Source organism: Camelus ferus, chromosome 1 (genome assembly GCF_009834535.1).
Source record: "Camelus ferus isolate YT-003-E chromosome 1, BCGSAC_Cfer_1.0, whole genome shotgun sequence".
Classification (NCBI taxonomy): domain Eukaryota; kingdom Metazoa; phylum Chordata; class Mammalia; order Artiodactyla; family Camelidae; genus Camelus; species Camelus ferus.
In genome coordinates this window covers 103,674,064-103,694,980 of record NC_045696.1, presented here as the reverse complement: position 1 = coordinate 103,694,980, position 20,917 = coordinate 103,674,064, and the positions used below count along the sequence as shown (strand labels likewise).

The 20,917-nt window shown below is 36.2% G+C and overlaps 1 protein-coding gene across 3 annotated transcripts in view; it reads left to right on the top strand.

Moving 5' to 3' along the window:
• RASA2 (RAS p21 protein activator 2) overlaps positions 1–20,917 on the top strand; it is a 112,497-nt gene that overhangs the window by 50,959 nt on the left and 40,621 nt on the right. For all 3 annotated transcript variants that reach the window (XR_004322773.1, XM_032487322.1, XM_032487316.1), the window contains exons 6-9: positions 12,293–12,376; positions 14,024–14,096; positions 17,343–17,419; positions 19,224–19,325. Coding sequence is in view for 2 of the 3 variants with exons in the window: in XM_032487322.1 (XP_032343213.1) it covers positions 12,293–12,376; positions 14,024–14,096; positions 17,343–17,419; positions 19,224–19,325 (336 nt within the window). In the remaining variant the exon portion in view is untranslated. The remainder of the gene's footprint in view (positions 1–12,292; positions 12,377–14,023; positions 14,097–17,342; positions 17,420–19,223; positions 19,326–20,917) is intronic.

The following is a 20,917-nucleotide window of genomic DNA, read 5'->3' as shown; positions in this document are numbered from 1 at the left end:
TATTTTTAGAGGAGATGCCGGAGATTGAACCCAGAACCTTGGGCATGCCAAGCATGTGCTCTACCGCTTGAGCTACACCCTCCGCCCCCATGTATTATGTTTAGTTGTCATGTCTCTTTAATCGCCTTAACCTGTAATAGTTGTTAGCTTTTTCTTTGTCTTTTATGGTATTGAGATTTTTGAAGAATATAGGCCAGTTATTTTTGAATCTTCCTCAGTTTGGATTTACCTACTAAAAACAATTTAAGATTTGTTTGCAGTTTTTTTCCCCCTCGACTGAGAGCATATAATGAAAGTATTTGGATTGGTCTGCCTTCTTCTGCTCTATCCTCTGCTCAGTTTCATTATGTTGTATTATGAAATATAGTTAGGTGGATTGATTTGGTTTGTTTGCATTTAGTTTATTGTTATTTTCTCCTGTCCTTGTTGGTTTACTTTTATTTTTGAATATGCAGAATATCAGCATGACTTCAGAAGTCAAAGCTATACGAAAAGGGATCACTCAGTCAGTCCCCTCTCCCTATTCTTAGCTCTAGGCAGCCATGAACTGATTTCTGTCCCTATAGTTTTATCCTTTTCCAAAATGTCATATGAACAGATTCATATAATATATAGTCTTTTGTGTCTTCCACTTAGCATAATGCTTTTGAGACCATTCCACATTGTATAGCAGTTGTTCATCCTTTTTTAGGTATTATTTTGTTTGTTTCTTACCATAATTTTGTAGATAACTGTTGTCCTCATTTACAGATGACTAAATGATGCACAAATCGGTTAAATAAGCCCAAGTTCATACAAGGAAAGTAGAACCTAGATTTGAACTCTGGTATTTTTTTTTTTTTAAATTTCTGAGACAATCAGAGATTTACAGGAAACTGCAAAGTGCAGAGAGGTCCTTTGTACCCTCTACTTAGTTTCCCTCAATGGTCCCATCTTGTGTAACTATAATACAATATAAAAACCAGAAAATTGACATTGTACAGTGTACAAAGTATCATTTTTATCACTTGTGTAAGTTTGTGTAACCACCACCACAGTCAAGATACATAACTGTTCTATCACCATAGAGATCTCCCTTCTGCTACCCCTTTATAGTCACACCTACGTCTTTCGCCACCACCATCACTAATCTTTGGCAACTCTAATCTTTCTCTGTATCTACCATTTTGTCATTTCAAGAATGTTATGTAAATGGAATCTTATAGTACATAACCTTTCGAGATTGGCTTTTTAAAAATCAGATCCATCTAATTATTGTGTGCAGCTTCTTCTAGATAGAATATAGTTGGGTCACTTTTTTAGATCCACTTTGGCAGGTTCTTTTATTTGGTGAATTTATACCATTTATTTTTAATATAATTATTGATATGTTAGGCTTAAATCTGCCCTTTTTTTTTTTCGGTGTTTTCTGTCCCCTCTATTCTCTTCTCTATATCTGTCCCCTCTGTTTCTTTTTCCTATGAGTTAATTGAAGATTTTTTAGAATTCCATTTTGATTTATCTGTAGTATTTTTTTAATCTATGGTGTATGTCTTTGTATAGTTTTTTTTAGTGATTGCTTTAGGTATTACATTGTACATTTATAGTAAGTAATCTACTGATGTTGATGTTATACCACTTAGAATAAAGTGTAGAAATCTTACCTTCTTTTAATCCTTTTACCCTCCACCATTTGTAATATAATTGTTTTAAGTATGTCCAGTATATACAGTGAGAACCACTCACATAGTGTTACAGTGTTTCCTTCAGCCATCTAACACAATTTAGAAAAGAAAAAAAGAAGGGAATTTTAAGTATTTTGTATTGTATTTACTTATATTTTTGTTCTCCATATTCTTTCCTTCTGTCATTTCAAGATTCTTTTATCACTCTCTTTATATTTAGAGAATATTTTTGAGAGTAGGTTTACTGGTGATAAATTCTCTTAGTTTTCCTTCATCTGAGAATGTCTTGATATTTTTCTTCATTCCTGAAGGTTATTTTCACTGAATATGGAATTCTTGGTTGACAGTTCTTTTTTTTCAGCACATGAAAAAATCGACCATTTCCTTCTGGCCTCCACGAGAAAGCAACTGTCATTCAAAGTGTTTTTCCTATGCAGGTATTCCTATATTTCTCTCTAGCTGCTTTCAAGATTGTTTTCATTGTCTTTAGCTTTCTAAGTGTTTTAGTTCGACTACAGATTTGTTTGGGTTTATCCTGTTCAATGTTGCCTCAGCTTCTTGAATCTATATTCTTATATCTTTTGCCAAATTACGAAAATTTCCAGCCATTATTTTCTTGATATACTTTATCAGCCCAGCTGGCCTTCTCTCCTCTCCTTTTGTGACTCCAGTGGCATGAGTGTTAGATCTGTTATTTTCCCACAGGTACCTGAGGCTCTGTGCCTCCCTCTTTTTACCCCCAGCATATTGTTGGAATATGCTGTTCTGTTGTTTATATTGGGTTGTTTCTATTGTTCTGTCTTTAAGATCACTGATTCTTTCCTATGTCCTCTCCATCCTACTGTTGAGCTCATCTAGTGAATTATTTTTTTGTTGGTTATTGTAGTTTTAAGTTATAAAATTTCCATTGGTTCTTACTTATGTCTGTATTTCTTTAGTGAAACTTACTATTTTTTTGCATGAAACTGTTTATTTTTGCATTTATTTCAAACATGTTCATAATTGCTCATTGAGTCATTTTTATGATGGGCTGCTTTCACATTTTTGTCAGGTAAGCCCAACATCCATCCTATCTCAGTGTTGTCACATACTGATTGTCTTTTCTCATCTAAGTTGGAAATTGGTTTTTTTGTATGGTGAATGGTTTTCAGGTCTGTCCTGGACATTTTGGATATTATGTTATGAGACTTTGGATCATCTTTAAATCTTCTGTTTTAGCCAGACTCCTCTGACACTGCTGGTGAGGGAAGAGGAGACCTTTTTTATTACTGTCAGTCTAGAGGTAAAAGTCCAGGTCCCTGACTCAACCACTAGTGATACTTCGAGGGAAGAGTGAGAGGAGTTCCTTGTTACTACTGAGTGAGGGTGGTAGTTCAGGCTGTCCCCAGTTCCTTCCTGTTTCCACTCTGGCTGGGATGGAGAGGAGTACCTCATTATTGCTCCTTGTGTCCTCCACTGACACCCTGGTTGCGGGGAGTTAGTTACCCTGGAAAGTGGGAAAGTCTTGCCTTCCCACTCAGCCTTCTCTGACACCACCCTAGCGTGGAGGGAGAGGCGTGCCTCATCGTTCCTCAGCGGCCGTGAACGTCCAGGCTCCCGATGTGCTCCCTACTGACACCGTGGAAGGAAGGGGCTCGTTACAACCTGTCAAAAGTAGAAGTCTAGGCTCTCCCCTCAACCTTTGGCCTTTGTTGATGGGGGTGAGGGTGGAGCCACAGTGTTTTTCATGCTGTTTGATTGGAGTAGGTGATTATTGTCTTAAAATGGTTTCCATCTTGCAAGCGGCCCAGTTCCTGGTCCTTTAGCTAGAGAAAGCTAGCTTTTCTTAGGGCATCTTTTCTCTATGCCCATTGGTGTCTCTGGTTTGGTGCCTTCTCTAGCACTCAGTCTGGGCTATATAAAGCATAAGAAAGCCCAGAAAATTCACTGCTGCATCTTTCTTTGGGTCCCACAATCTCTAGTTGGCTTGCCTTTTTCTCTTCATCTTTCAGTTTTCTTATGTTTGTTTTATGTATAATATCCAGGGTATTTAGCTATACTTAATGGGAAGAAGAGGGAGGTATGCATCTACTCCATCCTGTCCTAGAACAGGAAACTAGTTCATTTCTTTTTATTTATGAATGGCCTTCCTTTGTATGGAATTTGTTTACCCATTCACCAATTGATGAATATTTGACTTATTTTTAGTTCGAGGCTATTACAAAGAAAACTGCTGTCAGTGTTCACAAACATGTCTGTTTGTGGACATATGCTGGTCTGCATTCTTTCCTTTTTTTCCCACATAAGCCTTCGCTGTCCATGCTTACAGCAACAGAGCTCCAGTAGTAGCTTTGTGGAATTTATTGCTGATTTCTCAACTTTAGAAGTATTTTGAAAGTTTGTGGTATTCTGTTTCTCAACAGTGTTGAAGGCATAGTTTCATATATCGTCGTCTTTGTGCTCCTTGCTGAACACATACTTTTGGGGAGTACTGTGTGAAAAGATTCATATCCCAGCAGTTGCTCTTATCCTCTAGACCTGGAAGCTCCCCACTGCAATATTTCTTGAACTTCAGGAAGACCTCGATCCACTGATCTTTACCACATTCTTACCTGCTCCTATTTTAACTTCCCTTGGGTCTTTTTCCGTGGTCTGTCACTGTGGTCATTTTCTTACAGGTTCGCTAACCTCCCCTGCTCTTCTCTTTATCCCTTTTTTATTTATATAGGGATATATATCCCTCAACCTCTCCCTCTGTGTTCAGTCTGCACCTTAATATTGCTAGAGAAAAATCACACAGAAAGACAGATTTTACTTTAAATTCATGATTGCAAACCTCACATGGGTACTTACAACTACCATGGCATTTCACTGTGCTTCTCTAATACACCTATGAGATTCTCCATCATTGTAGACTGTAAATTGGTTACATTTTCCTGAATCCAAGTCTGCAAACCTGTCTTGGCATCCATCTTTTTGTCTTTGTGTTATAGTAGAGGAAGTACCTCTTCTTTTGTTGGGAGTGACTTTTTCCAACTAAGCTCTGGATTCTATTTCCCCTACTCAAGGACTTTGCTCCTTCAGTTTTTCCTTCTGTTTCATCAGCTTTACCCTCTCTCTTAGATTGTTTTCATCAGCATGTAAACATGTTCTAGGATCTCCCATTCTCAAAGACATGCCTTCCCAGACCTCATCTCCAGCCTCCTTCCTAAGCTACCATCCCCATTCTTTACTCTCCTTTGAAGGCAGACTTCTTAAAGTAAAATTGTCTAATAGATATAGGAGGGGTGTGTGTGTGTGTGTGTGTGTGTGTGTGTACATACACACTAGCTCTGTTCACTGAGAAGGCCTGGAAGCAATGTCATCCCAGTAGCATGCATATATTTAGCATCCGTATCTTGGTTTCTAAATATCATTCTCCAGTCAGCGCTGTCCACCAGATCTTTCTGTGATGATGAAAATATTTCATGTCTTAACTGTCCAATACCGTAGCCACTGGCGCATGTGTGACTATTGAAAACTTGAAATGTGGTTAGTGTAACTAAAGAACTAAATTTTAAATTTTATCTAATTTTATTTAATTAAAATTTAAATAGCCACACATAGCTATGGCTATAATATAAGAGTTGCTCCAAGTAAAAAGAACCTAGCCTTTTTTTTTTTTTCAGCAGTGCCTATTTTCTGGGTTTGGACAGGGAAAATATAAGGTGAGCCCAGAGTCTCTATGGAGTCAGAAAGTGAGGAATTGCTCAAAAAATAATGAGGGCATATGGAAAGGACATTGAAGCCAGCTTGAAAGAGCTCCAAATAATCAAATCTGGGACAATTTGAGCATCAAAATAAATAATGATAATGATGGATTAAAAGCTATAGAATAAAACTAATATCCATGAGCCAATGCTGATATAACAAATACATGGGGGGACAAAGGACTTTTTCCTTATAGTAGAATTCTAAGTGATGAATGTAGGATAAATGATGGAAATAGAAAAATAACTATTAGCAAACACTACAATAATAATTAGTACAGGGTCACATCATCTATAGATGCTCAATAAGTGGGCATAAGCATAATGACAAACAGCATATTTCCATAGTCTCAACAAATAACCCTATAAAATGGTAGTTACCACCTTAACTGAATGATCAAAGTTAATGTCTCTGGTAATGAGACATTCAGTACCTCCTGGTATGTTGCATTGAGGACACTGAGATGCATAACCTCAATCTAATCATGAGCAAGCACCAGACAAATGCAATTTAAGAAATATTCTTCAAAATAACTGGCCAGTTGGCAAGATTGTGATGCAAAGAAGGAAAACTAAGGACCTGTTTTATGATGGAGGAGCCTGAGAAGACATGACAACTAAATACAAGTTGAGATCTTATATTGCATCATGGACAGAAAAAGGACATTGATGACATTTAAGTAAGGTTTGTAGATTTGTTATATAATTGTTAACTAACATTGTATCAGTGTTAGTTTCCTGTTTCTATAATTCTACCCTGGTTACACAAAATGCTAACATTAGGTGATAGGTATATAGAAACTCTATATATTGTTTTTACAACTTTTTAAAAGTTAGAAATTATTTCATAATAAAAAGTTTAAAAAATTGTCTGCTTCTTATGCATCCAATCCTGATTTTCTTTTTTTTTTTTTTCCTATCTCCAAACTCACATGTGCACCTGCCTTTTTGGCAAATGCACTATGATGTCTCACAGCATCGCAAATTTAACATACTTAAAACTGAAATATTGATTCTTATATCTATCTAGTTCCTCCTGATAGCCTTAGCAGGTGGTACCACCATCCACCTAATTGCTTTAGTCAGAAATCTGAGAGTCATTGAAAATCTTTCCTTCTCTCTCTCCCTACACATTGGATCCACTTCTTATTGATTCTATATAAGTATTTTTTGAATTTTCTAATTTTTAATGATATCTGCTGAAGTCTCCTTATTTCAAACCACCAACCATTTCTTACCTTGACTATATCAATAATCTCTTAGCTGGTCTTCCAATCTGCAATCCGTTCTCTTTGTAAGCAGCACAGAGCAGTCTTTTGAAACATAAATTAGATCATGTCATTCCTCTGCTCAGATACTTAGTGCATTTAGAATAAACTCCAACCTCCTTATCTTGGCCCACAAGATCCAGTGACCCTGCCTGTCTCTCTTTGATTTCATTTGGTGACATGTTTCCTCTTGTGCATGTGCTTGCTGCCCTTCTCTCAGGTCCTCAACGTGACATTACTCTCCCAGCTTCGATGTTTACATCTGCCTTTCCTTCTGCCTGGAATGCCCATTATGCCTATTCTTCTTCTAGCTGGTTCCTTCTTATCTTTTAAGTTTCAGCTTAAATATCACTTCCTCTAAAACAGGGTGCTCTATTCTTTTTCCTCCATACACTTACCACTCTTTGTAATTATTATTATTGTTTCTTTATTGTTCATCATCTCCTTATTAACGTGGACTATAAGCTTCATGAGGGCAGGGACTGTGTCTTATTCACCTCATCGCCCCAGAACCTGGTACTTAATAAGCATAAGTAAGATGAATAAATAAATCTTTGAAACAAGTAAATGAAGAAAGGTAGCATTTGTCTTAAAGGATGAATAGAAAATGGCTAGCCTAGAAATAGTGAGGGTTTTTTTTTTTCCCAAAAGGAAAGAATAATATAGGCCAAAATATGGAGGCAAGAAACAGCCTGTGTTTTGGTGTGTAATTAAAAGCAGTATATGAATCTTGAGTCAAAGATTGGTCAGAAATTGGTGAAAGAGGTTGGAGCTAGATCTTGGAAGCTCTTATGTACCATATGAACATATAAAACTTATATGAGCCTGTGAAATTACTGGAAGATTTTAGACAATAGAGAATGGACAGATTTGCATTTTAGAAAGATCAGATTTGTGACAGCAGTTAGTGTAGAAGCTGGGAAGTGAGTTTGAAGGGTGTTGGGGGATCCAAGTGAGAGGTGATGGATTCTGTGTCAGAGCAATAATTTGCTGATATGAGAAGAGGACTGGTGAAGACATGTTTAAAGAGTAGAATCACTGACACTTACTGATTAGATGTAGAACATGATGAAGAAGAAGGAATTTAAGAGTAGCTCCTAGATTTCTAGATTTTTACTTGGGTGGTGGTGGTATATACAACAAAGAGGAAATACGGGAGGAGGAACTGCTTTAATAAGAGATGATAATGAGTTGAGCTTTAGCTGTTCTTGAGCATCCAGGTAGGGATTTCCATCCAGCATTTGGATATAAAAATCTTGAGCTCTGTGGTGAGATCTCATATAGAAAAATAAGGCTGATGGTAGTTGTGACCATAAGAATCGACACGATAGCTAGAAGTAGGCTTAGAGGGAGGTTATGTAGTGTAAAGAGAGGAGTTGACTGAGAGTGAATCCAGCAGTAGAGGTAGAATAACATGTGAGGAAGACATGAAGGAGACAGGTAAGTCGTATGAGGGAAATTAGGAGAGTGAGGTCAAGGAAACCAAGAGAGAAGGTTTCAAGGAGAGATTGATCAGGAATATTGCATGCAACCAAGAAGTCCGGCAAGAAGAGCCCTGAAAAATATGGATATCATTTGACCTTAATGAGAAGAGTTTCTATAGAGTAAGTGTAGCAACAACTAGATTTCAGTGGGGTAAGAAGTGAAAGGTCAAGAAATTTTGAGAGGCAAACAGAAAAGTTAAACTCTTCTCATTATTATAAAATAATCTGCTTCATTCTGATATTGGTAATATTCTTTGTTGTGAAATCTGCTTTATTTGATATTAATATAGCCACTCTGGATGGATGGCTGACTGGTTTATTTTCTTCTTTTTTTATGTTTCTAATTTAAATTTAGTATTACAAGATTTTTAATCTAACTTTGATTTTATACTTCTGTCTTTCCTGTTACATTGAAAATCTTAATCCCTTACATTACATCATTACTTAACAACATTAACATAGTTACTTATATTTACATTGTCTTATAAGATACAGAAAATAGATTCAAAATAGTGATATCAACATTACCACTGATAATTAGGTTAACTGAAGTTTTAGATTTTACTGTTCTGTTTGTTTTAAGAATATATAATACTAAGAATGTAGAGTCAAATACTGCGCTCTCGTCCTTTGAACTAATTCTCTCTCTCTCTTTTTTTAAAGTAGTTTCTCTGTTATTTTAAAGGGTTATTTCCTAAGTTTGATTTTACTTTTGAAATGTATGTTTCCAAAGTCAGAACTATGTAAGGTATATTTGGGCAAGTCCATTTCCAGTCCTTTACCCTCTTTACTCCTGTATTTAAAAGTTTTTGTCTTTCTTTCCAGTATTTTTGCACATATAAGCAAAAAATATTTACACACATAAATAGATAAAAAAATTCATGTTTCCTACCCCATTCTTACACAACATATAGTGTTCTGTAACTTCCTCTTTTTTCATGTAAGAATATATCCTAAAGATCACTCTATATCAGAGTAATTAGAGAATAGAGATTTACTTCATTCTTTTTGACAACTACATAGAATTAGATCATATAGATTCACTATAATTTATTCAACTAGACCCTTACTAATGGACATTTTGTTGTTATTACTCATTGAATCTTTCTCTTAATTAGTATTAGCATGGTATACATTTTTCCACTCTTTTACTTTTAACCTAATTTTATCTTACATTTAAAGGAGTTTCTTAAAATCAGCATATAATTTTTGTTTTGTCCAATCTGAAAATCTCTGCTTTTAATTGTCATGTTTAGACCATTTATATATCTATTTATTATGTATCTATTACTCTATCTTCATGTTTGCTAATCTTTTCTTCTGTCATATCTAATCTTTTAATCCCACTCAGTGTGTTTTTCATGTCAGACCTTGTATTTTTCATCTCTAGATATTCAGTTTTTAAAGTGTCCTTTGTCTCTCCCGAATGTATGAAATACAGTTGTACTTGTTTCATAATGGCCTTGTCTATGTATTCTATCCCCCGTGTCATTTCTGGATCTATTACTATTGATTCATTTTTCTTCTTCATCGTGGGTCATATTTTCTTGATTCTTCATGTTCCTGATTATTTTCTTTTGGATGCTAGACATTGTGTAGTTGCTGGATATTTTTATATTCCTGTGAGTATATTTGAAGGCTCAGTGAAGTTACTTGGAAGCAGTTGGTTCATTTGTGGTTTGCTTTTAAGCTTTGTCAGTTGGAGCAATAGTAGCCTTAGTCCAGGGCCGATATTTTCCCACTGTTGAAGCAGCACCCATGAATTACCAAGTGGCCCATCCCTCTGCTCTTTTTTGTTTTTTAAACATACACATGTATTTATTTTTCTTTTCAGATTCTTTTCCGTTATACTCTCCGCTCTTTTCTAATGGTTCTTTCCCCAGCCTCAGATAGTTTCCTCACATGTGTATGCTTATCAGCAGTCAGCTGAAGACTCTAGAGGGGGATTTTTTGTGGCTTTCCGGAGGCTTCTTTCTCTCTGTGCAGCTTTCCTTCTTCCAGGACTCTGCCCAGAGAACTCTCATCACTTTGGCCTTCCCCAGCTGACAGCTCTCTGTTTTTTCACAGGGAGACCATCTGAAAGTGGGCTGGGACAGTTGGAGGGCTCACCTTGTTTGTTCCCCACTCACAGATCACTGTCCTGCATTGCTGATTTTACCCATTTTTTTAAGTTCTTTGAGGTGGCAGGCTAAATCCATTCCCTGTTACTCCCTGTACTATGTACTCCTGTATGTAGAAGCTAATATTTGTCTTTTAGTTAAAAACAAACAAAAAAATCCAAGGAAAAGAATGGGTCATTCTGTATTATAAAGAAACTTGGACTAAATTTATTTTCCTTTGTGATTTCTAGAAAATGTGTTCATATCAAATGCTTTATATGTCATATATAAATAAAATACAAGATAATTTAGTGTACTAAGTTTATTTTAACATTTGTTTCTGGCTCACCCATGGTTTATGATGTAAAATTGCTTGCCTTACCAATTAGAAGAATAGTTATATCCTAGGTAATTTGGAAAACATTTTATATATATATGTAACAAATAAAACAATCTGGATTTAATAGTATTACTAAGTTTGTTTCAATTTTTAAACTTAACATTTAAAAATTAAGAGTACTTCTGATGATTTTTATAAATTCATACTTTTGGCTTGTGGGCATTTTTTTTGAGGGGGGTTTGGCTTTGTTTGTTTGTTTGTTTATGGGTATCCTTTTGGAGGTCTTTGTATACTGAACTGAAGTTTTCTCAGTGCTTTTGTACCTCATAAAATCATGGTGAATTTCTGTAATTAAGATTTCTCATTATTAGTGCTTACATGAGATAAATTTGGTATTAACAAGGAAAGTAATACAATATATTCAGGCACAGTGGGAATGTTGGAGGACCCCGGACTTTAGAAACAGGATTAAGAAAGTGGGAGTTGAGTCTTGGCCCACTTCTGAGAAGCTGTGCTGCCTCTTTAGTCTTGTTTTGTTACTTTCTCACATAACCTTTCTGAGCTTTACTTTCTTCTTTAAAATGTTGTGGTGATGCTCTTCTCAAAGGTAGTTGTGAGAATTAGATGGCATTTTTGTGAAAATAAATAGTAAACTGCAAATACTGTGTAAAAATCAGGTATCATTTTGAGGTTTACCCTGAGAAGTGTAAATTTCAAACAGTACGCACAGTGGGAAAATCTGACTGTACCTAAGCCTGACATTAACAGTCAGAATTACCATCTTGGCCTGTGCTTTCTTTGGTTAGTTTCAGAAATGTTTTAACTTTGATTTTTGATACCCAACTTAATAGAAATGAGTCATATTATCATTTGTTTCTTTACTCGTCAGTGCACCATTTGCACTTCACCCACGTATATGATCTGTGGGGTTGTGGAGAGAAATTAGGATGTTGCTCAGTAGCCCACATCTTTCAACAAAGAATATGTTTCTCCAGCACTCATGAGTTTTTTTCAGGCATTAGGAAATGCAGACACTTAGATGCTAACCTAGATTCATGAACTCAGTAATTTAGTGAGAAAATTTGAGGAGCAGGTCATTAAGTTAGATTCTGTATTCTCTGTAAATACCAATGACTATTACCCATGGAGTGGATGAGATAATGTTTTTTTTTTATGGTCTAAAGCATTTTCTGCAGAATGTTGCAGGAGCTGTTACTGAGAGTCAGAATAAAAGGCTACATACAGAATTGTGTGCGGTTTGCCCTTTATTTATGAATCAGATTTTAAGTGGAAACCACAGTTGTTTCCTTGTTTCTCATTCATGCTCTAGCAGAGCATACGATGCCACAGATCTGACTTGGTTTGTAGTTTCTCCTTTAAGGTTCATACCGCTTTCTTTTCCTTTTTAGAAGCCACAGCAGTTTTAATGTATAATTAAACCACAGAGTGTACCTTGTTGGGTACTTTGTGTGCTAAACGTTATTTGGTAGTCTTAGTACTGACTGTGGTGGTCTGGTCCTATTTTGGAAATACACGTAAGTAAATAAGTGCGTACATACATATGTTTGGCTTAGGTGATACACAGGCATACTATTGCAGACGTGGAAAACAGCTATAACCCTTTGAATATATTAATTTGTATTTAAAGATAATGTTTTATGTTGTTTAATTTGAATGTAATACCTTAATTTTCCTTTGTTCTTCCTTAGCATCAAGGCATGCCATGGGTTGCCTCTCATAAATGGACAAAGCTGTGACCCTTATGCAACAGTTTCTCTAGTGGGCCCTTCTAGGTAATGTTTATTGAATTATTACTAGATTTTTAGTTTTAAAGTTCAAGAATTACAAAATCAAGGTTTTAAGAGCACATGCTAAATACCTATTTATGACACAAAGTAATGAACGCTTTGAAAGAAAGATCTTTAGTTCTGTTATACAGTTGCAACCAACCAGCTCCTGTTTTTGTAAAAGAAAATGGGTGCCATTTCAAATCTGCCAGACTCTCAGGCTTTGGGAAGCAACCTCAATTTTATAGTGGTTAAAATGTACTCTAAAACATAAATTTGACCTTCTTCATTTATCATCAGCTGTCCTGCTTTCAAATGTATTACATGTTATTGCAGGTAAAATCCTATTTTAATAAATGCTATCTCAGAATAGCAGGGAAATTTCCATATTTTTATCTGGAAAGCAGCTCAAAACTAAGAATACCTTTTCTCCTCATGGTATCTGTGCTCCTCAGAGAGAATTCCAAGCCACAGACAAACTGCTCAAGTCAGAATACGGTGAAGTACACTGTGTCATTGATTTAAATTACTCACGATAATTTATGGAACATCTATAGCACTTTGTAGTAGTTTGTACTTTATAACTTCATTATGGTTTCTTTCAGAGCCTGACTAGTCTGAAATTTGTCTACAACTTAAAGGTTTAGAATCAGGAAACAAAAAGCACAATTTTCCCTCTACACAAACGCATATATACACACACACACCTTCTTCCCAACCCCAAGCTCTCTAGGTACTTTTATTTTTTTATAAAGTCACCAGTAAGTCACTTTGAAAAATGTATCTGTCTCCACGTATGTAAAGTACCTAGCACCATACCTGGCACTTATTAGATGTTCAAACAATAGTATCCTATTATTACCATAGATGGTTTTAAATTTAAAAGCTGATACTCAGTTCTGTAGCACGCATGCTATCAGAGGGATTTAATTTGCATGTTAAAAACGCTTAATCTAGTGGAGCTGTTTTGGGGTTTTGTTCTTGTTTATAATCTGTACCTGACAGATTCTTTAGTGTAATTGTTCAGTAATATACAGCTAGAAACTATTGGCAAATTAATTTGTTTTAAAAAAATCACTATTGGTTTTGATATTATACTGTAGTTGTATAAGATGTTAACTTTGGGGGAGGCTGGGGAAAGGCTACATGGGACTTCCCTGTACGTTTCTTTGCAACCTCCTCTGAATCTATAATTATTTCAAAATAAGAAGTTTTTCAAAAAGCCACATTGTAGCTGAAGCCCAAGAAGTAAGCTGAGTTAAGAATGCTTTCCGTGTTCCTCGGGTATTATTCAACATAGATAAAGGTACTCTGACTCTCATTGTTTTCCTTCTATCATTTATTTTGAGTTGCTTATATAATAGAATGTGTTCCTAAGAACCCCTGAAGTAAGCTTGGCAGTCAATCTAGTACAGCCAAGAGACAGAATAATAAAATCTTGGCATATGTCAGATATACAAAACTTGTGTATTCTTTGATTAGAGTTTTTAGAGACACCTCAGTTTTTTTTCCCCAATTAATATTTAAAACTACGGCCTTCCCTGAGTCATCTTAACAGTTAAACAGAGGTCAGGCTCCCTGGTTGGAATTAGCATGTTTTATAATTGTGTACTGTTAAGTTCTACAAGGTAAAACTCTACCACATTGGAACAGGAATGACCAAAAGAAGACAAAAGTAAAGAAGAAAACAAGCAACCCGCAGTTTAATGAAATCTTTTATTTTGAGGTAACTTTTTGTTTTATTTAATTGTTGACATTGACTGTTGAATGCTGTTTTACTTTCTTTTTTCATATCCTGGCTATAATAATCATTTTATGAACTAGTGCAACTGAGCATTTCTCTCCTGAAAGCAGTAGAACCAGGGTGTAATACAGTGGAGGCCCAGTGCATAAAACAAACAAAGGCAGAGCTCTGATTGATTTGAGGATAGAGAGGTCTAGGACCGCACCCAGTCAGCATCACACCCTACTTCGAACACACCCCCCCACCCAACCCCCGACCTGACGTGCAGTGGCCACAGAACTCTCCTGCACGGAACTGTTTGAAAACCACTAGTGAAATAGGTATGATATCACTTGGCAGATCTGAGTTATAGTCTCATTTGAGTTTTAACAAATCACTCAATGGGAGACTTAACTTTCTCATCCTGTGAAAGGATAATTTTGTATGAGAAAACAGCAGCAGCCCTACCTGACTCCGAAGAGTTTTTATGAGGTTCCAATGGAAAAATGTTTTGAGATTATAAAGTACTATATGATTAGGGCCTTATTATTAACATCTTTTTAGCTAAATCACTCTGGACACATGCTTATTTCCGTGGAGAACTTCAGCTGCCTTGAAACTGTCCCAGATACAGTGCTTTGGAGTTCTTTATTGTGGAGCATTTGGTAAAGAAATCCTTTTCCGTATTATTTGAAAACCACAGGAAAAAGCAAAAATAATCAAACTCTCTATTCTAAAAGACTGTGTTCTAACCATAGATGTTGCAGTTGAGATTAACTTGTAGGGAAGATTTGAAAAAAAAAAAAGGGTTACATTTTGTGCTTTTTCTTCTTTTTGTGTGTGTTTTTCTTGGTATTTCAAAGTGAAGATAGTGAAAGCACATCTAACCATGCCTGATTACTGTACATTAATAAAGGAACACAGGTTGAAGAAATGGCAGAATCAAAGTAGGAAGAATTGTGGAGGTGGAGGCAAGGGGAAAAGAGAAACAAAAGGAAATGCACCAATATGAGGCTTTTCTGTTCCCCTGTTAAGGACTCATGTAGTTCAGTTCTACATTTAAAAATGGCTGCTGTATCTAGCTAGCCTGCAGAAAACAAAGGGGCAACTGCAGCAAGCAGATGGCCCTTTGAAGGTCAAGGCCTGACTTGTTTGCTATCTGCAAGTGTACCTATTAGGCCTTGAAACGTTCATTCAAAGGACCCTTTGCTGAGCTGATTATAAAGATAAGGTTCAATCTTTGTCATCTAGCTAGAGCAAGAGACCCAAAGCGTGCACACAGCACATACACACACAGCAGTAAAACACAGCAGTAGATATTGGGGAGCTCTGTTCCAGCTGAGTTAAGCCAGAGGAAAAAGTATTAGAGAAGGAACATTCTGAGCAGAGATATAGAGACAGAAAAACAAAGTTATGTCCAAAGAGCAGCAAGTAGTGATTTGACTGAAAGTTTTATATAAGAGAATAATGGGAACTAAGCTTAAGAAGATAGAGTAGATCTGACTAACGAAAGGCTTGAGAGCCAGGCTGCAGTGCTGTGTTAGCCACTGAATGTTTTTGAACCTGTAAGTAATAAGAGTAATGCAGTGTTTGGGGAAGAATTAACCATGATCTGTGGGCCAGATGGCTGAGAGAGAACAGAGATCAAGAGACTGTTGCAGTTTAGGTGTTTGAAAAAAAAAGGGGGGGTGGGGAGGAAGAGAGGGGTCTGAGCCAAGAGAGTAATATGGAAATAGAGAGGAAGAGACAGAAGAGAAAGAAACTACAAATGACAAGGTAATGAACTGATTATAGAAGAAAGGATAAAAGGAGGAGTCAAATGTCCTTATGGTTTCAGATCTGGAAAAATAGAAAAGTTAAGAAGGAAAACATGAGTGATTCAGTTTGGGACTTAATGAGCTTTGAGGTCTGACATGTAAAATCCTCCCATAGGAAGTTCATGATGACGATGGGTGATGGTTGTAGATACTCAAGATTTGCTTACAGAGTCAAGAAAGAAAGCCAGGGGAGTAGAGGTACACAGTAAAGGAGAAAAGTGAAGAAGCTCACTGCCACATATGAAGTATTCAGCTTGAATATGTCTCTTAATTTCTGTACTTTAGCTTCCTCATTTTTGAGATGAGGATAAAAAATCTAGCCCTGCCTGCTTCAGAGCAGTGTTCTGATGAACAAAAGAGATAATGGGTGTGAAAGCACTTTGTAAACTGTACAGCACTGTGCAGCTCTTAGAGCAAAATAAAAGATAAAACCCTGGAACAGACCCCTGTTTATAGGTTCTGAGGAAGAAGAGGTACCAGAGGAAGAAGCACAGAGAGCAGAAGGTGGCTGGGATAGTGCTGGGCGCACTCAAAGGAAAGAGTATCTCTGGGAAGAGCAGGGATGGTTGTCTGGTCAGTCGTTCAGATAAAGGAGTCATGGAAAGTGAGAACTAAAAATTCATCATCAGACTTGGTGATTAGAGAGAGGTTTTAGGAGGGTGATCTGTGAGGAAGCCAGATTATAAGGAGTTACAGTCATGAGTGGGTGGTGAGGAAGTGGAGGCTGTAAGAATGGATTACAGTTTTAAGATATTTGTCTGTGAAAGGAAAGAGATAGAAGAACCATAATTTAAGGGGAGAATTTTTCTGAGACTTGAATGAGGTGAACAGTCTGGTAAAGAAAGCTGTAATTAAAATAGATCGAATGCTTACTGTGTGTTTACTGCCTACTGTGTGGGTGGAGTAGTCTTAGGAAAGAGGAGGATCATCTCATCCTTGTCAAGTAGAAGGACCTGTGTGGGGACGGACGTGTTCAGGTGCACAGTAGTTGAGGAAGTTCCTGCCAGTGGCCTTGATGTTTTCAGTAAAAATGTGAGGAGGAAGTGTGAGGGTGACATTGGTATCTTGAGAAATGTGGGAGAGTCTTCAAACAGTTCCTAGCCTGTGCAGCTTTACTGAAATAGAACACTTTTACTCTGAGTCACCAGCAGATTACATGTGAACCAGAGAACCCAGTGCTGCTATATTTGAGTTGATAAGGAACGGTACAGAGGCAAGGTGGAATTTGATATTTTTACACCACCTTATTCTTACCTCTCTGCTACTTCCGTAGCTCTTTTTGTATTTAGCTTTTGGGTAAAATGTTCCTTAGATATTTTCCTATGTTTATGATAAACACAATTGAACATTTTAAGGATGATAGTTTTTATTTAAGTTCATGTAGGAAAAATATATTAGAAAAAAATTTTTTACTAAAATATTTTGTTTACAGGTAACCAGATCCAGTAGTTACACCAGAAAGTCCCAGTTCCAGGTAGAAGAGGAGGATATTGAAAAGCTAGAAATTAGGTATGTGTCTTGTGGTTTTACAGAATTGCTTTTTTACTGTGCCAAAAGAAAATCCTAAATTTAACTGAAAAAAGTGAGTCAAGCCTAACAGAATTCTCCTTAGCAAGTTAATTGATAAAAGTTAGAGGAATGTGCATCTAATTTAAATCCAAATTATCTTTTCAAAATCTGGTATTCTTGCAGAAATAGTCAAGGTGTATTTATTTGATAAACAAAGATGACCTAATTTTCACCTATTTTATTTTTTATTTTTTCCAAATTTAATTGCTCCTAAATTTCTAAATCATAGCATAATGGATGGAAGAAAAAAATATGTAGAAAAGTAATTATATATTAGCCAATTTAGAAATAATTTTTTTATTCTTCTTAACATATCTGCTGTCTAACAGAAATTTCAGTGAGGTAAGAAGTCTTGTAAGATAATTCAACAGGTGCATGTGTTTGAAGTTTGTGCTATTTCCTAGGTATTAAATATCTATGCTGTTTGGGAGGGGAAAGTTTTGTAAATGCATGTATAGGTGTGGTGTTAACAGTGTGTTCATCTAAAGGGTGTATTAATCACATGTTTGGAATGATCAGGTAATGTATTTTTCTAAATCACCCATCTTTACATATTAACTGGTTTTAATTGAGAAAGAAACTGTAGTCTTGTGTTGGTTTCTTTTCTCAAATTCAAAAAAGTAACTCTGTAGTCCTTATTGCTACAGATTAAAATAAAGCCTAGACTTTGAAACTAAGAAGCTTAAATGCTTTCTTTTAGATTATTTAAGATAATTACTTTCTGTGCTGTTAAATAAAAGCTACTGCAGTATTCTGCTCTCTTAGTTTAGATGGTGAGATATATGACAATGCTAACATCCCTTTTAAGCATGTAAAATCACGTGTCTGGTACTTTCGCCATAAGCATCTTTGCCATAGATATTTTTGCCACATAACTAATTGGCCATAAGTCAGCTTTGCTGTGAAAGATAAAATAACTTGATAGTTTTTTCAACTGGTTGAAATGCATTAGCATTTCTTCCAGTTAGCAATGTTATTGATAGCTTTATCAAGCCGACAGATGACATGATTTGCCCCAAAGAGTTGGTTTCTTATTTTGAAACACATCACATTGAAGGAAGAAGAGTCTGAGGGCCTCGAAAGCATGGAATAGAACCCACGTTTCCCATAGGACTTTGTAATATCTATCAACAGATGTGCAGCAGCATGCCAAGAACAAACAACAACGTGGAGGCTTTCCTAGTGCAATACAAAACTCAGATACAAATATGCATTAGTGTTTGGAAACTGATACCTCTCTTAACAAAGAAAGAAATTTTAGCAAAATGCAACGCCAAACAAGGAGACGAATCAACAAGCAAACACACACACACACACACACACACACCTGTATAAAATACTGTGAATGAAAGACTTGAAAGACAGAGTGCTTTGGTACAACTCACAAAATAAAAGCAGTTATTTGCACAGTATTGCCATGAATCTACACACATTTTAAATGTATTCAGATATTTTGTATTTTGCAACAGTCTTTAATTTTGTTATTCATTTTTCATATTTTATGTTTGTGTCTCTGTTTTATCTTTTATGACAAATTGCCATATGACCAATTAGTTATGCAGTGAAATGTTTGTGGCAAAAATGCTTAAGGCAAAGATGTCTATGACAAGGATGCTTATGGCGAAAGTATCCAGAACTGTAAAATTAATGCTATAATACAAGGCATAGTGATTTGAAGCTATTTGGTCCTGCGTGTTCTCTTAAATATTGTTTGCAAAAAATAAAGCCACTTTTAAATTTTCAGGATTGATTTGTGGAACAATGGAAACCTGGTCCAAGATGTTTTCCTAGGTGAGATTAAGGTTCCTGTGAATGTATTAAGAAATGATTCCTCTCATCAAGCCTGGTAAGAAGACAGACATTGTAGTGAACTACATAGTAGATCATGCCCTTTAATGTACTATATATGCAAATAAATGCCTACCATGTGCATATTTTAAATTTTTAATGGAATAAGCCCAAAGTCATTAACATTAATTGATTTGGTCCCTAATTTATTGCTGCTAAAGAATAGGTACAATTATATGAGTTTTATGACTTGTCCTCTGGTACTGCGTTGAAAGAGCTGAATTGTTTAGAAATATTTTTCTCTTCAAAAACTTAATCTTAACTCTAAAGAAAAAATGGAGACCATTTAAAACAGTACATAAGAGCTGCCCATGTGAGAGGGTGCTTGGTCACAAACCAACTCTGCAGCTCAGAAGCTTTTTTAATGGTCATGGGAACTGTGGATGTTTGAAAGCAAAGGGTTTATTGTAGAGATTCGGCTGTTTATGGGATCTGGCCAGTGATTCCCCTCCCCTACATCCCTGCAGCTGAAATGCGCTGTGGATGGCCCTGACGTTAGTTTCTGAATGTCTAGGATCTACGTGTTGTTAAGCTGATTTAGTTAATAGATTTTTCAGGAGCTCTGGTGGCTCAGTATTGGCTCCAATAGTATTCTACCTTTTCATGACTTCTAGGTGACATTAAACTCATGTTAAATTAGTGTTCAAGACATTAAGCTGACGTTAGTTTCCGTAGCAGAATCAACGTGAAACTATTGTTTTTTCCTATCTGCACCACTTAAAAGCATGTATATCCTGTCCCTTCCAGTAGGTTGCCAGCAGCCCTCATGCTAGACTTGGGTTTCAACCGAATATAAAACAACATGCCTTTCTCATTTGCCTTTTAAGGCCCACTTTTTAAAACTCAGTTTCAGTCGCCCGGAAGAGAAGTTGAAACTGAGTGTTTAGATGTTTCTCACTGTGGGCAGCAGGCTCCTTTGTCTTTAAGAGCCTGCCTCTCCTGACGGGGCGGGCCATCAGGCGTTCTTCAGTTTGAACTCTGTTGTCTTCAGGCCGTTCCCCTGATAGACTGATATTTAGACTCTCAAAGTTTTTTATTTTATTTTTTACCTCTTGCTAATGCAGGTCTAAGATTTAGTGGTCTTTATGGTGGTATTTTATATGCTGTAATTTCCAAAATATTTTCATAGATAGGGGAAAAAATTTAACTTTGTCACTGTGAAAAATTGATGAACATTTGAAGCTTGTCATCTTCCTCCCACCCCCACCCCCAGTCTTCTTCCACTTTCCATAAAGTAGCATACATTTTAAAATGAAAATTTCTGAACTTAATTCAGTAAGTCTTTAAAATTATACGCCATGCTATTCGTTACAAAATAAAATGTGAGTTGCTGTGGACTTGGGCCCCTTAAAGTGGACTTGAAATGTGCCACACAGCCTGTATTTTAAGTAAGACCATTTCCAGACAGGCCCTCCAAATCTGGCAAAACTTTGTTGAGCTACCTTGGCAGGATGTAAAAACACTGACAAACAGAAATTAACTTTATTCCTATAGTTTTTTTTGCCAGTAATATTTTAAAAGTAACCTGCCAACAGTATAAGTGCTAAAATTTATACAGCACGAAATGGGAGCAGCTGCTAATTACTTTAT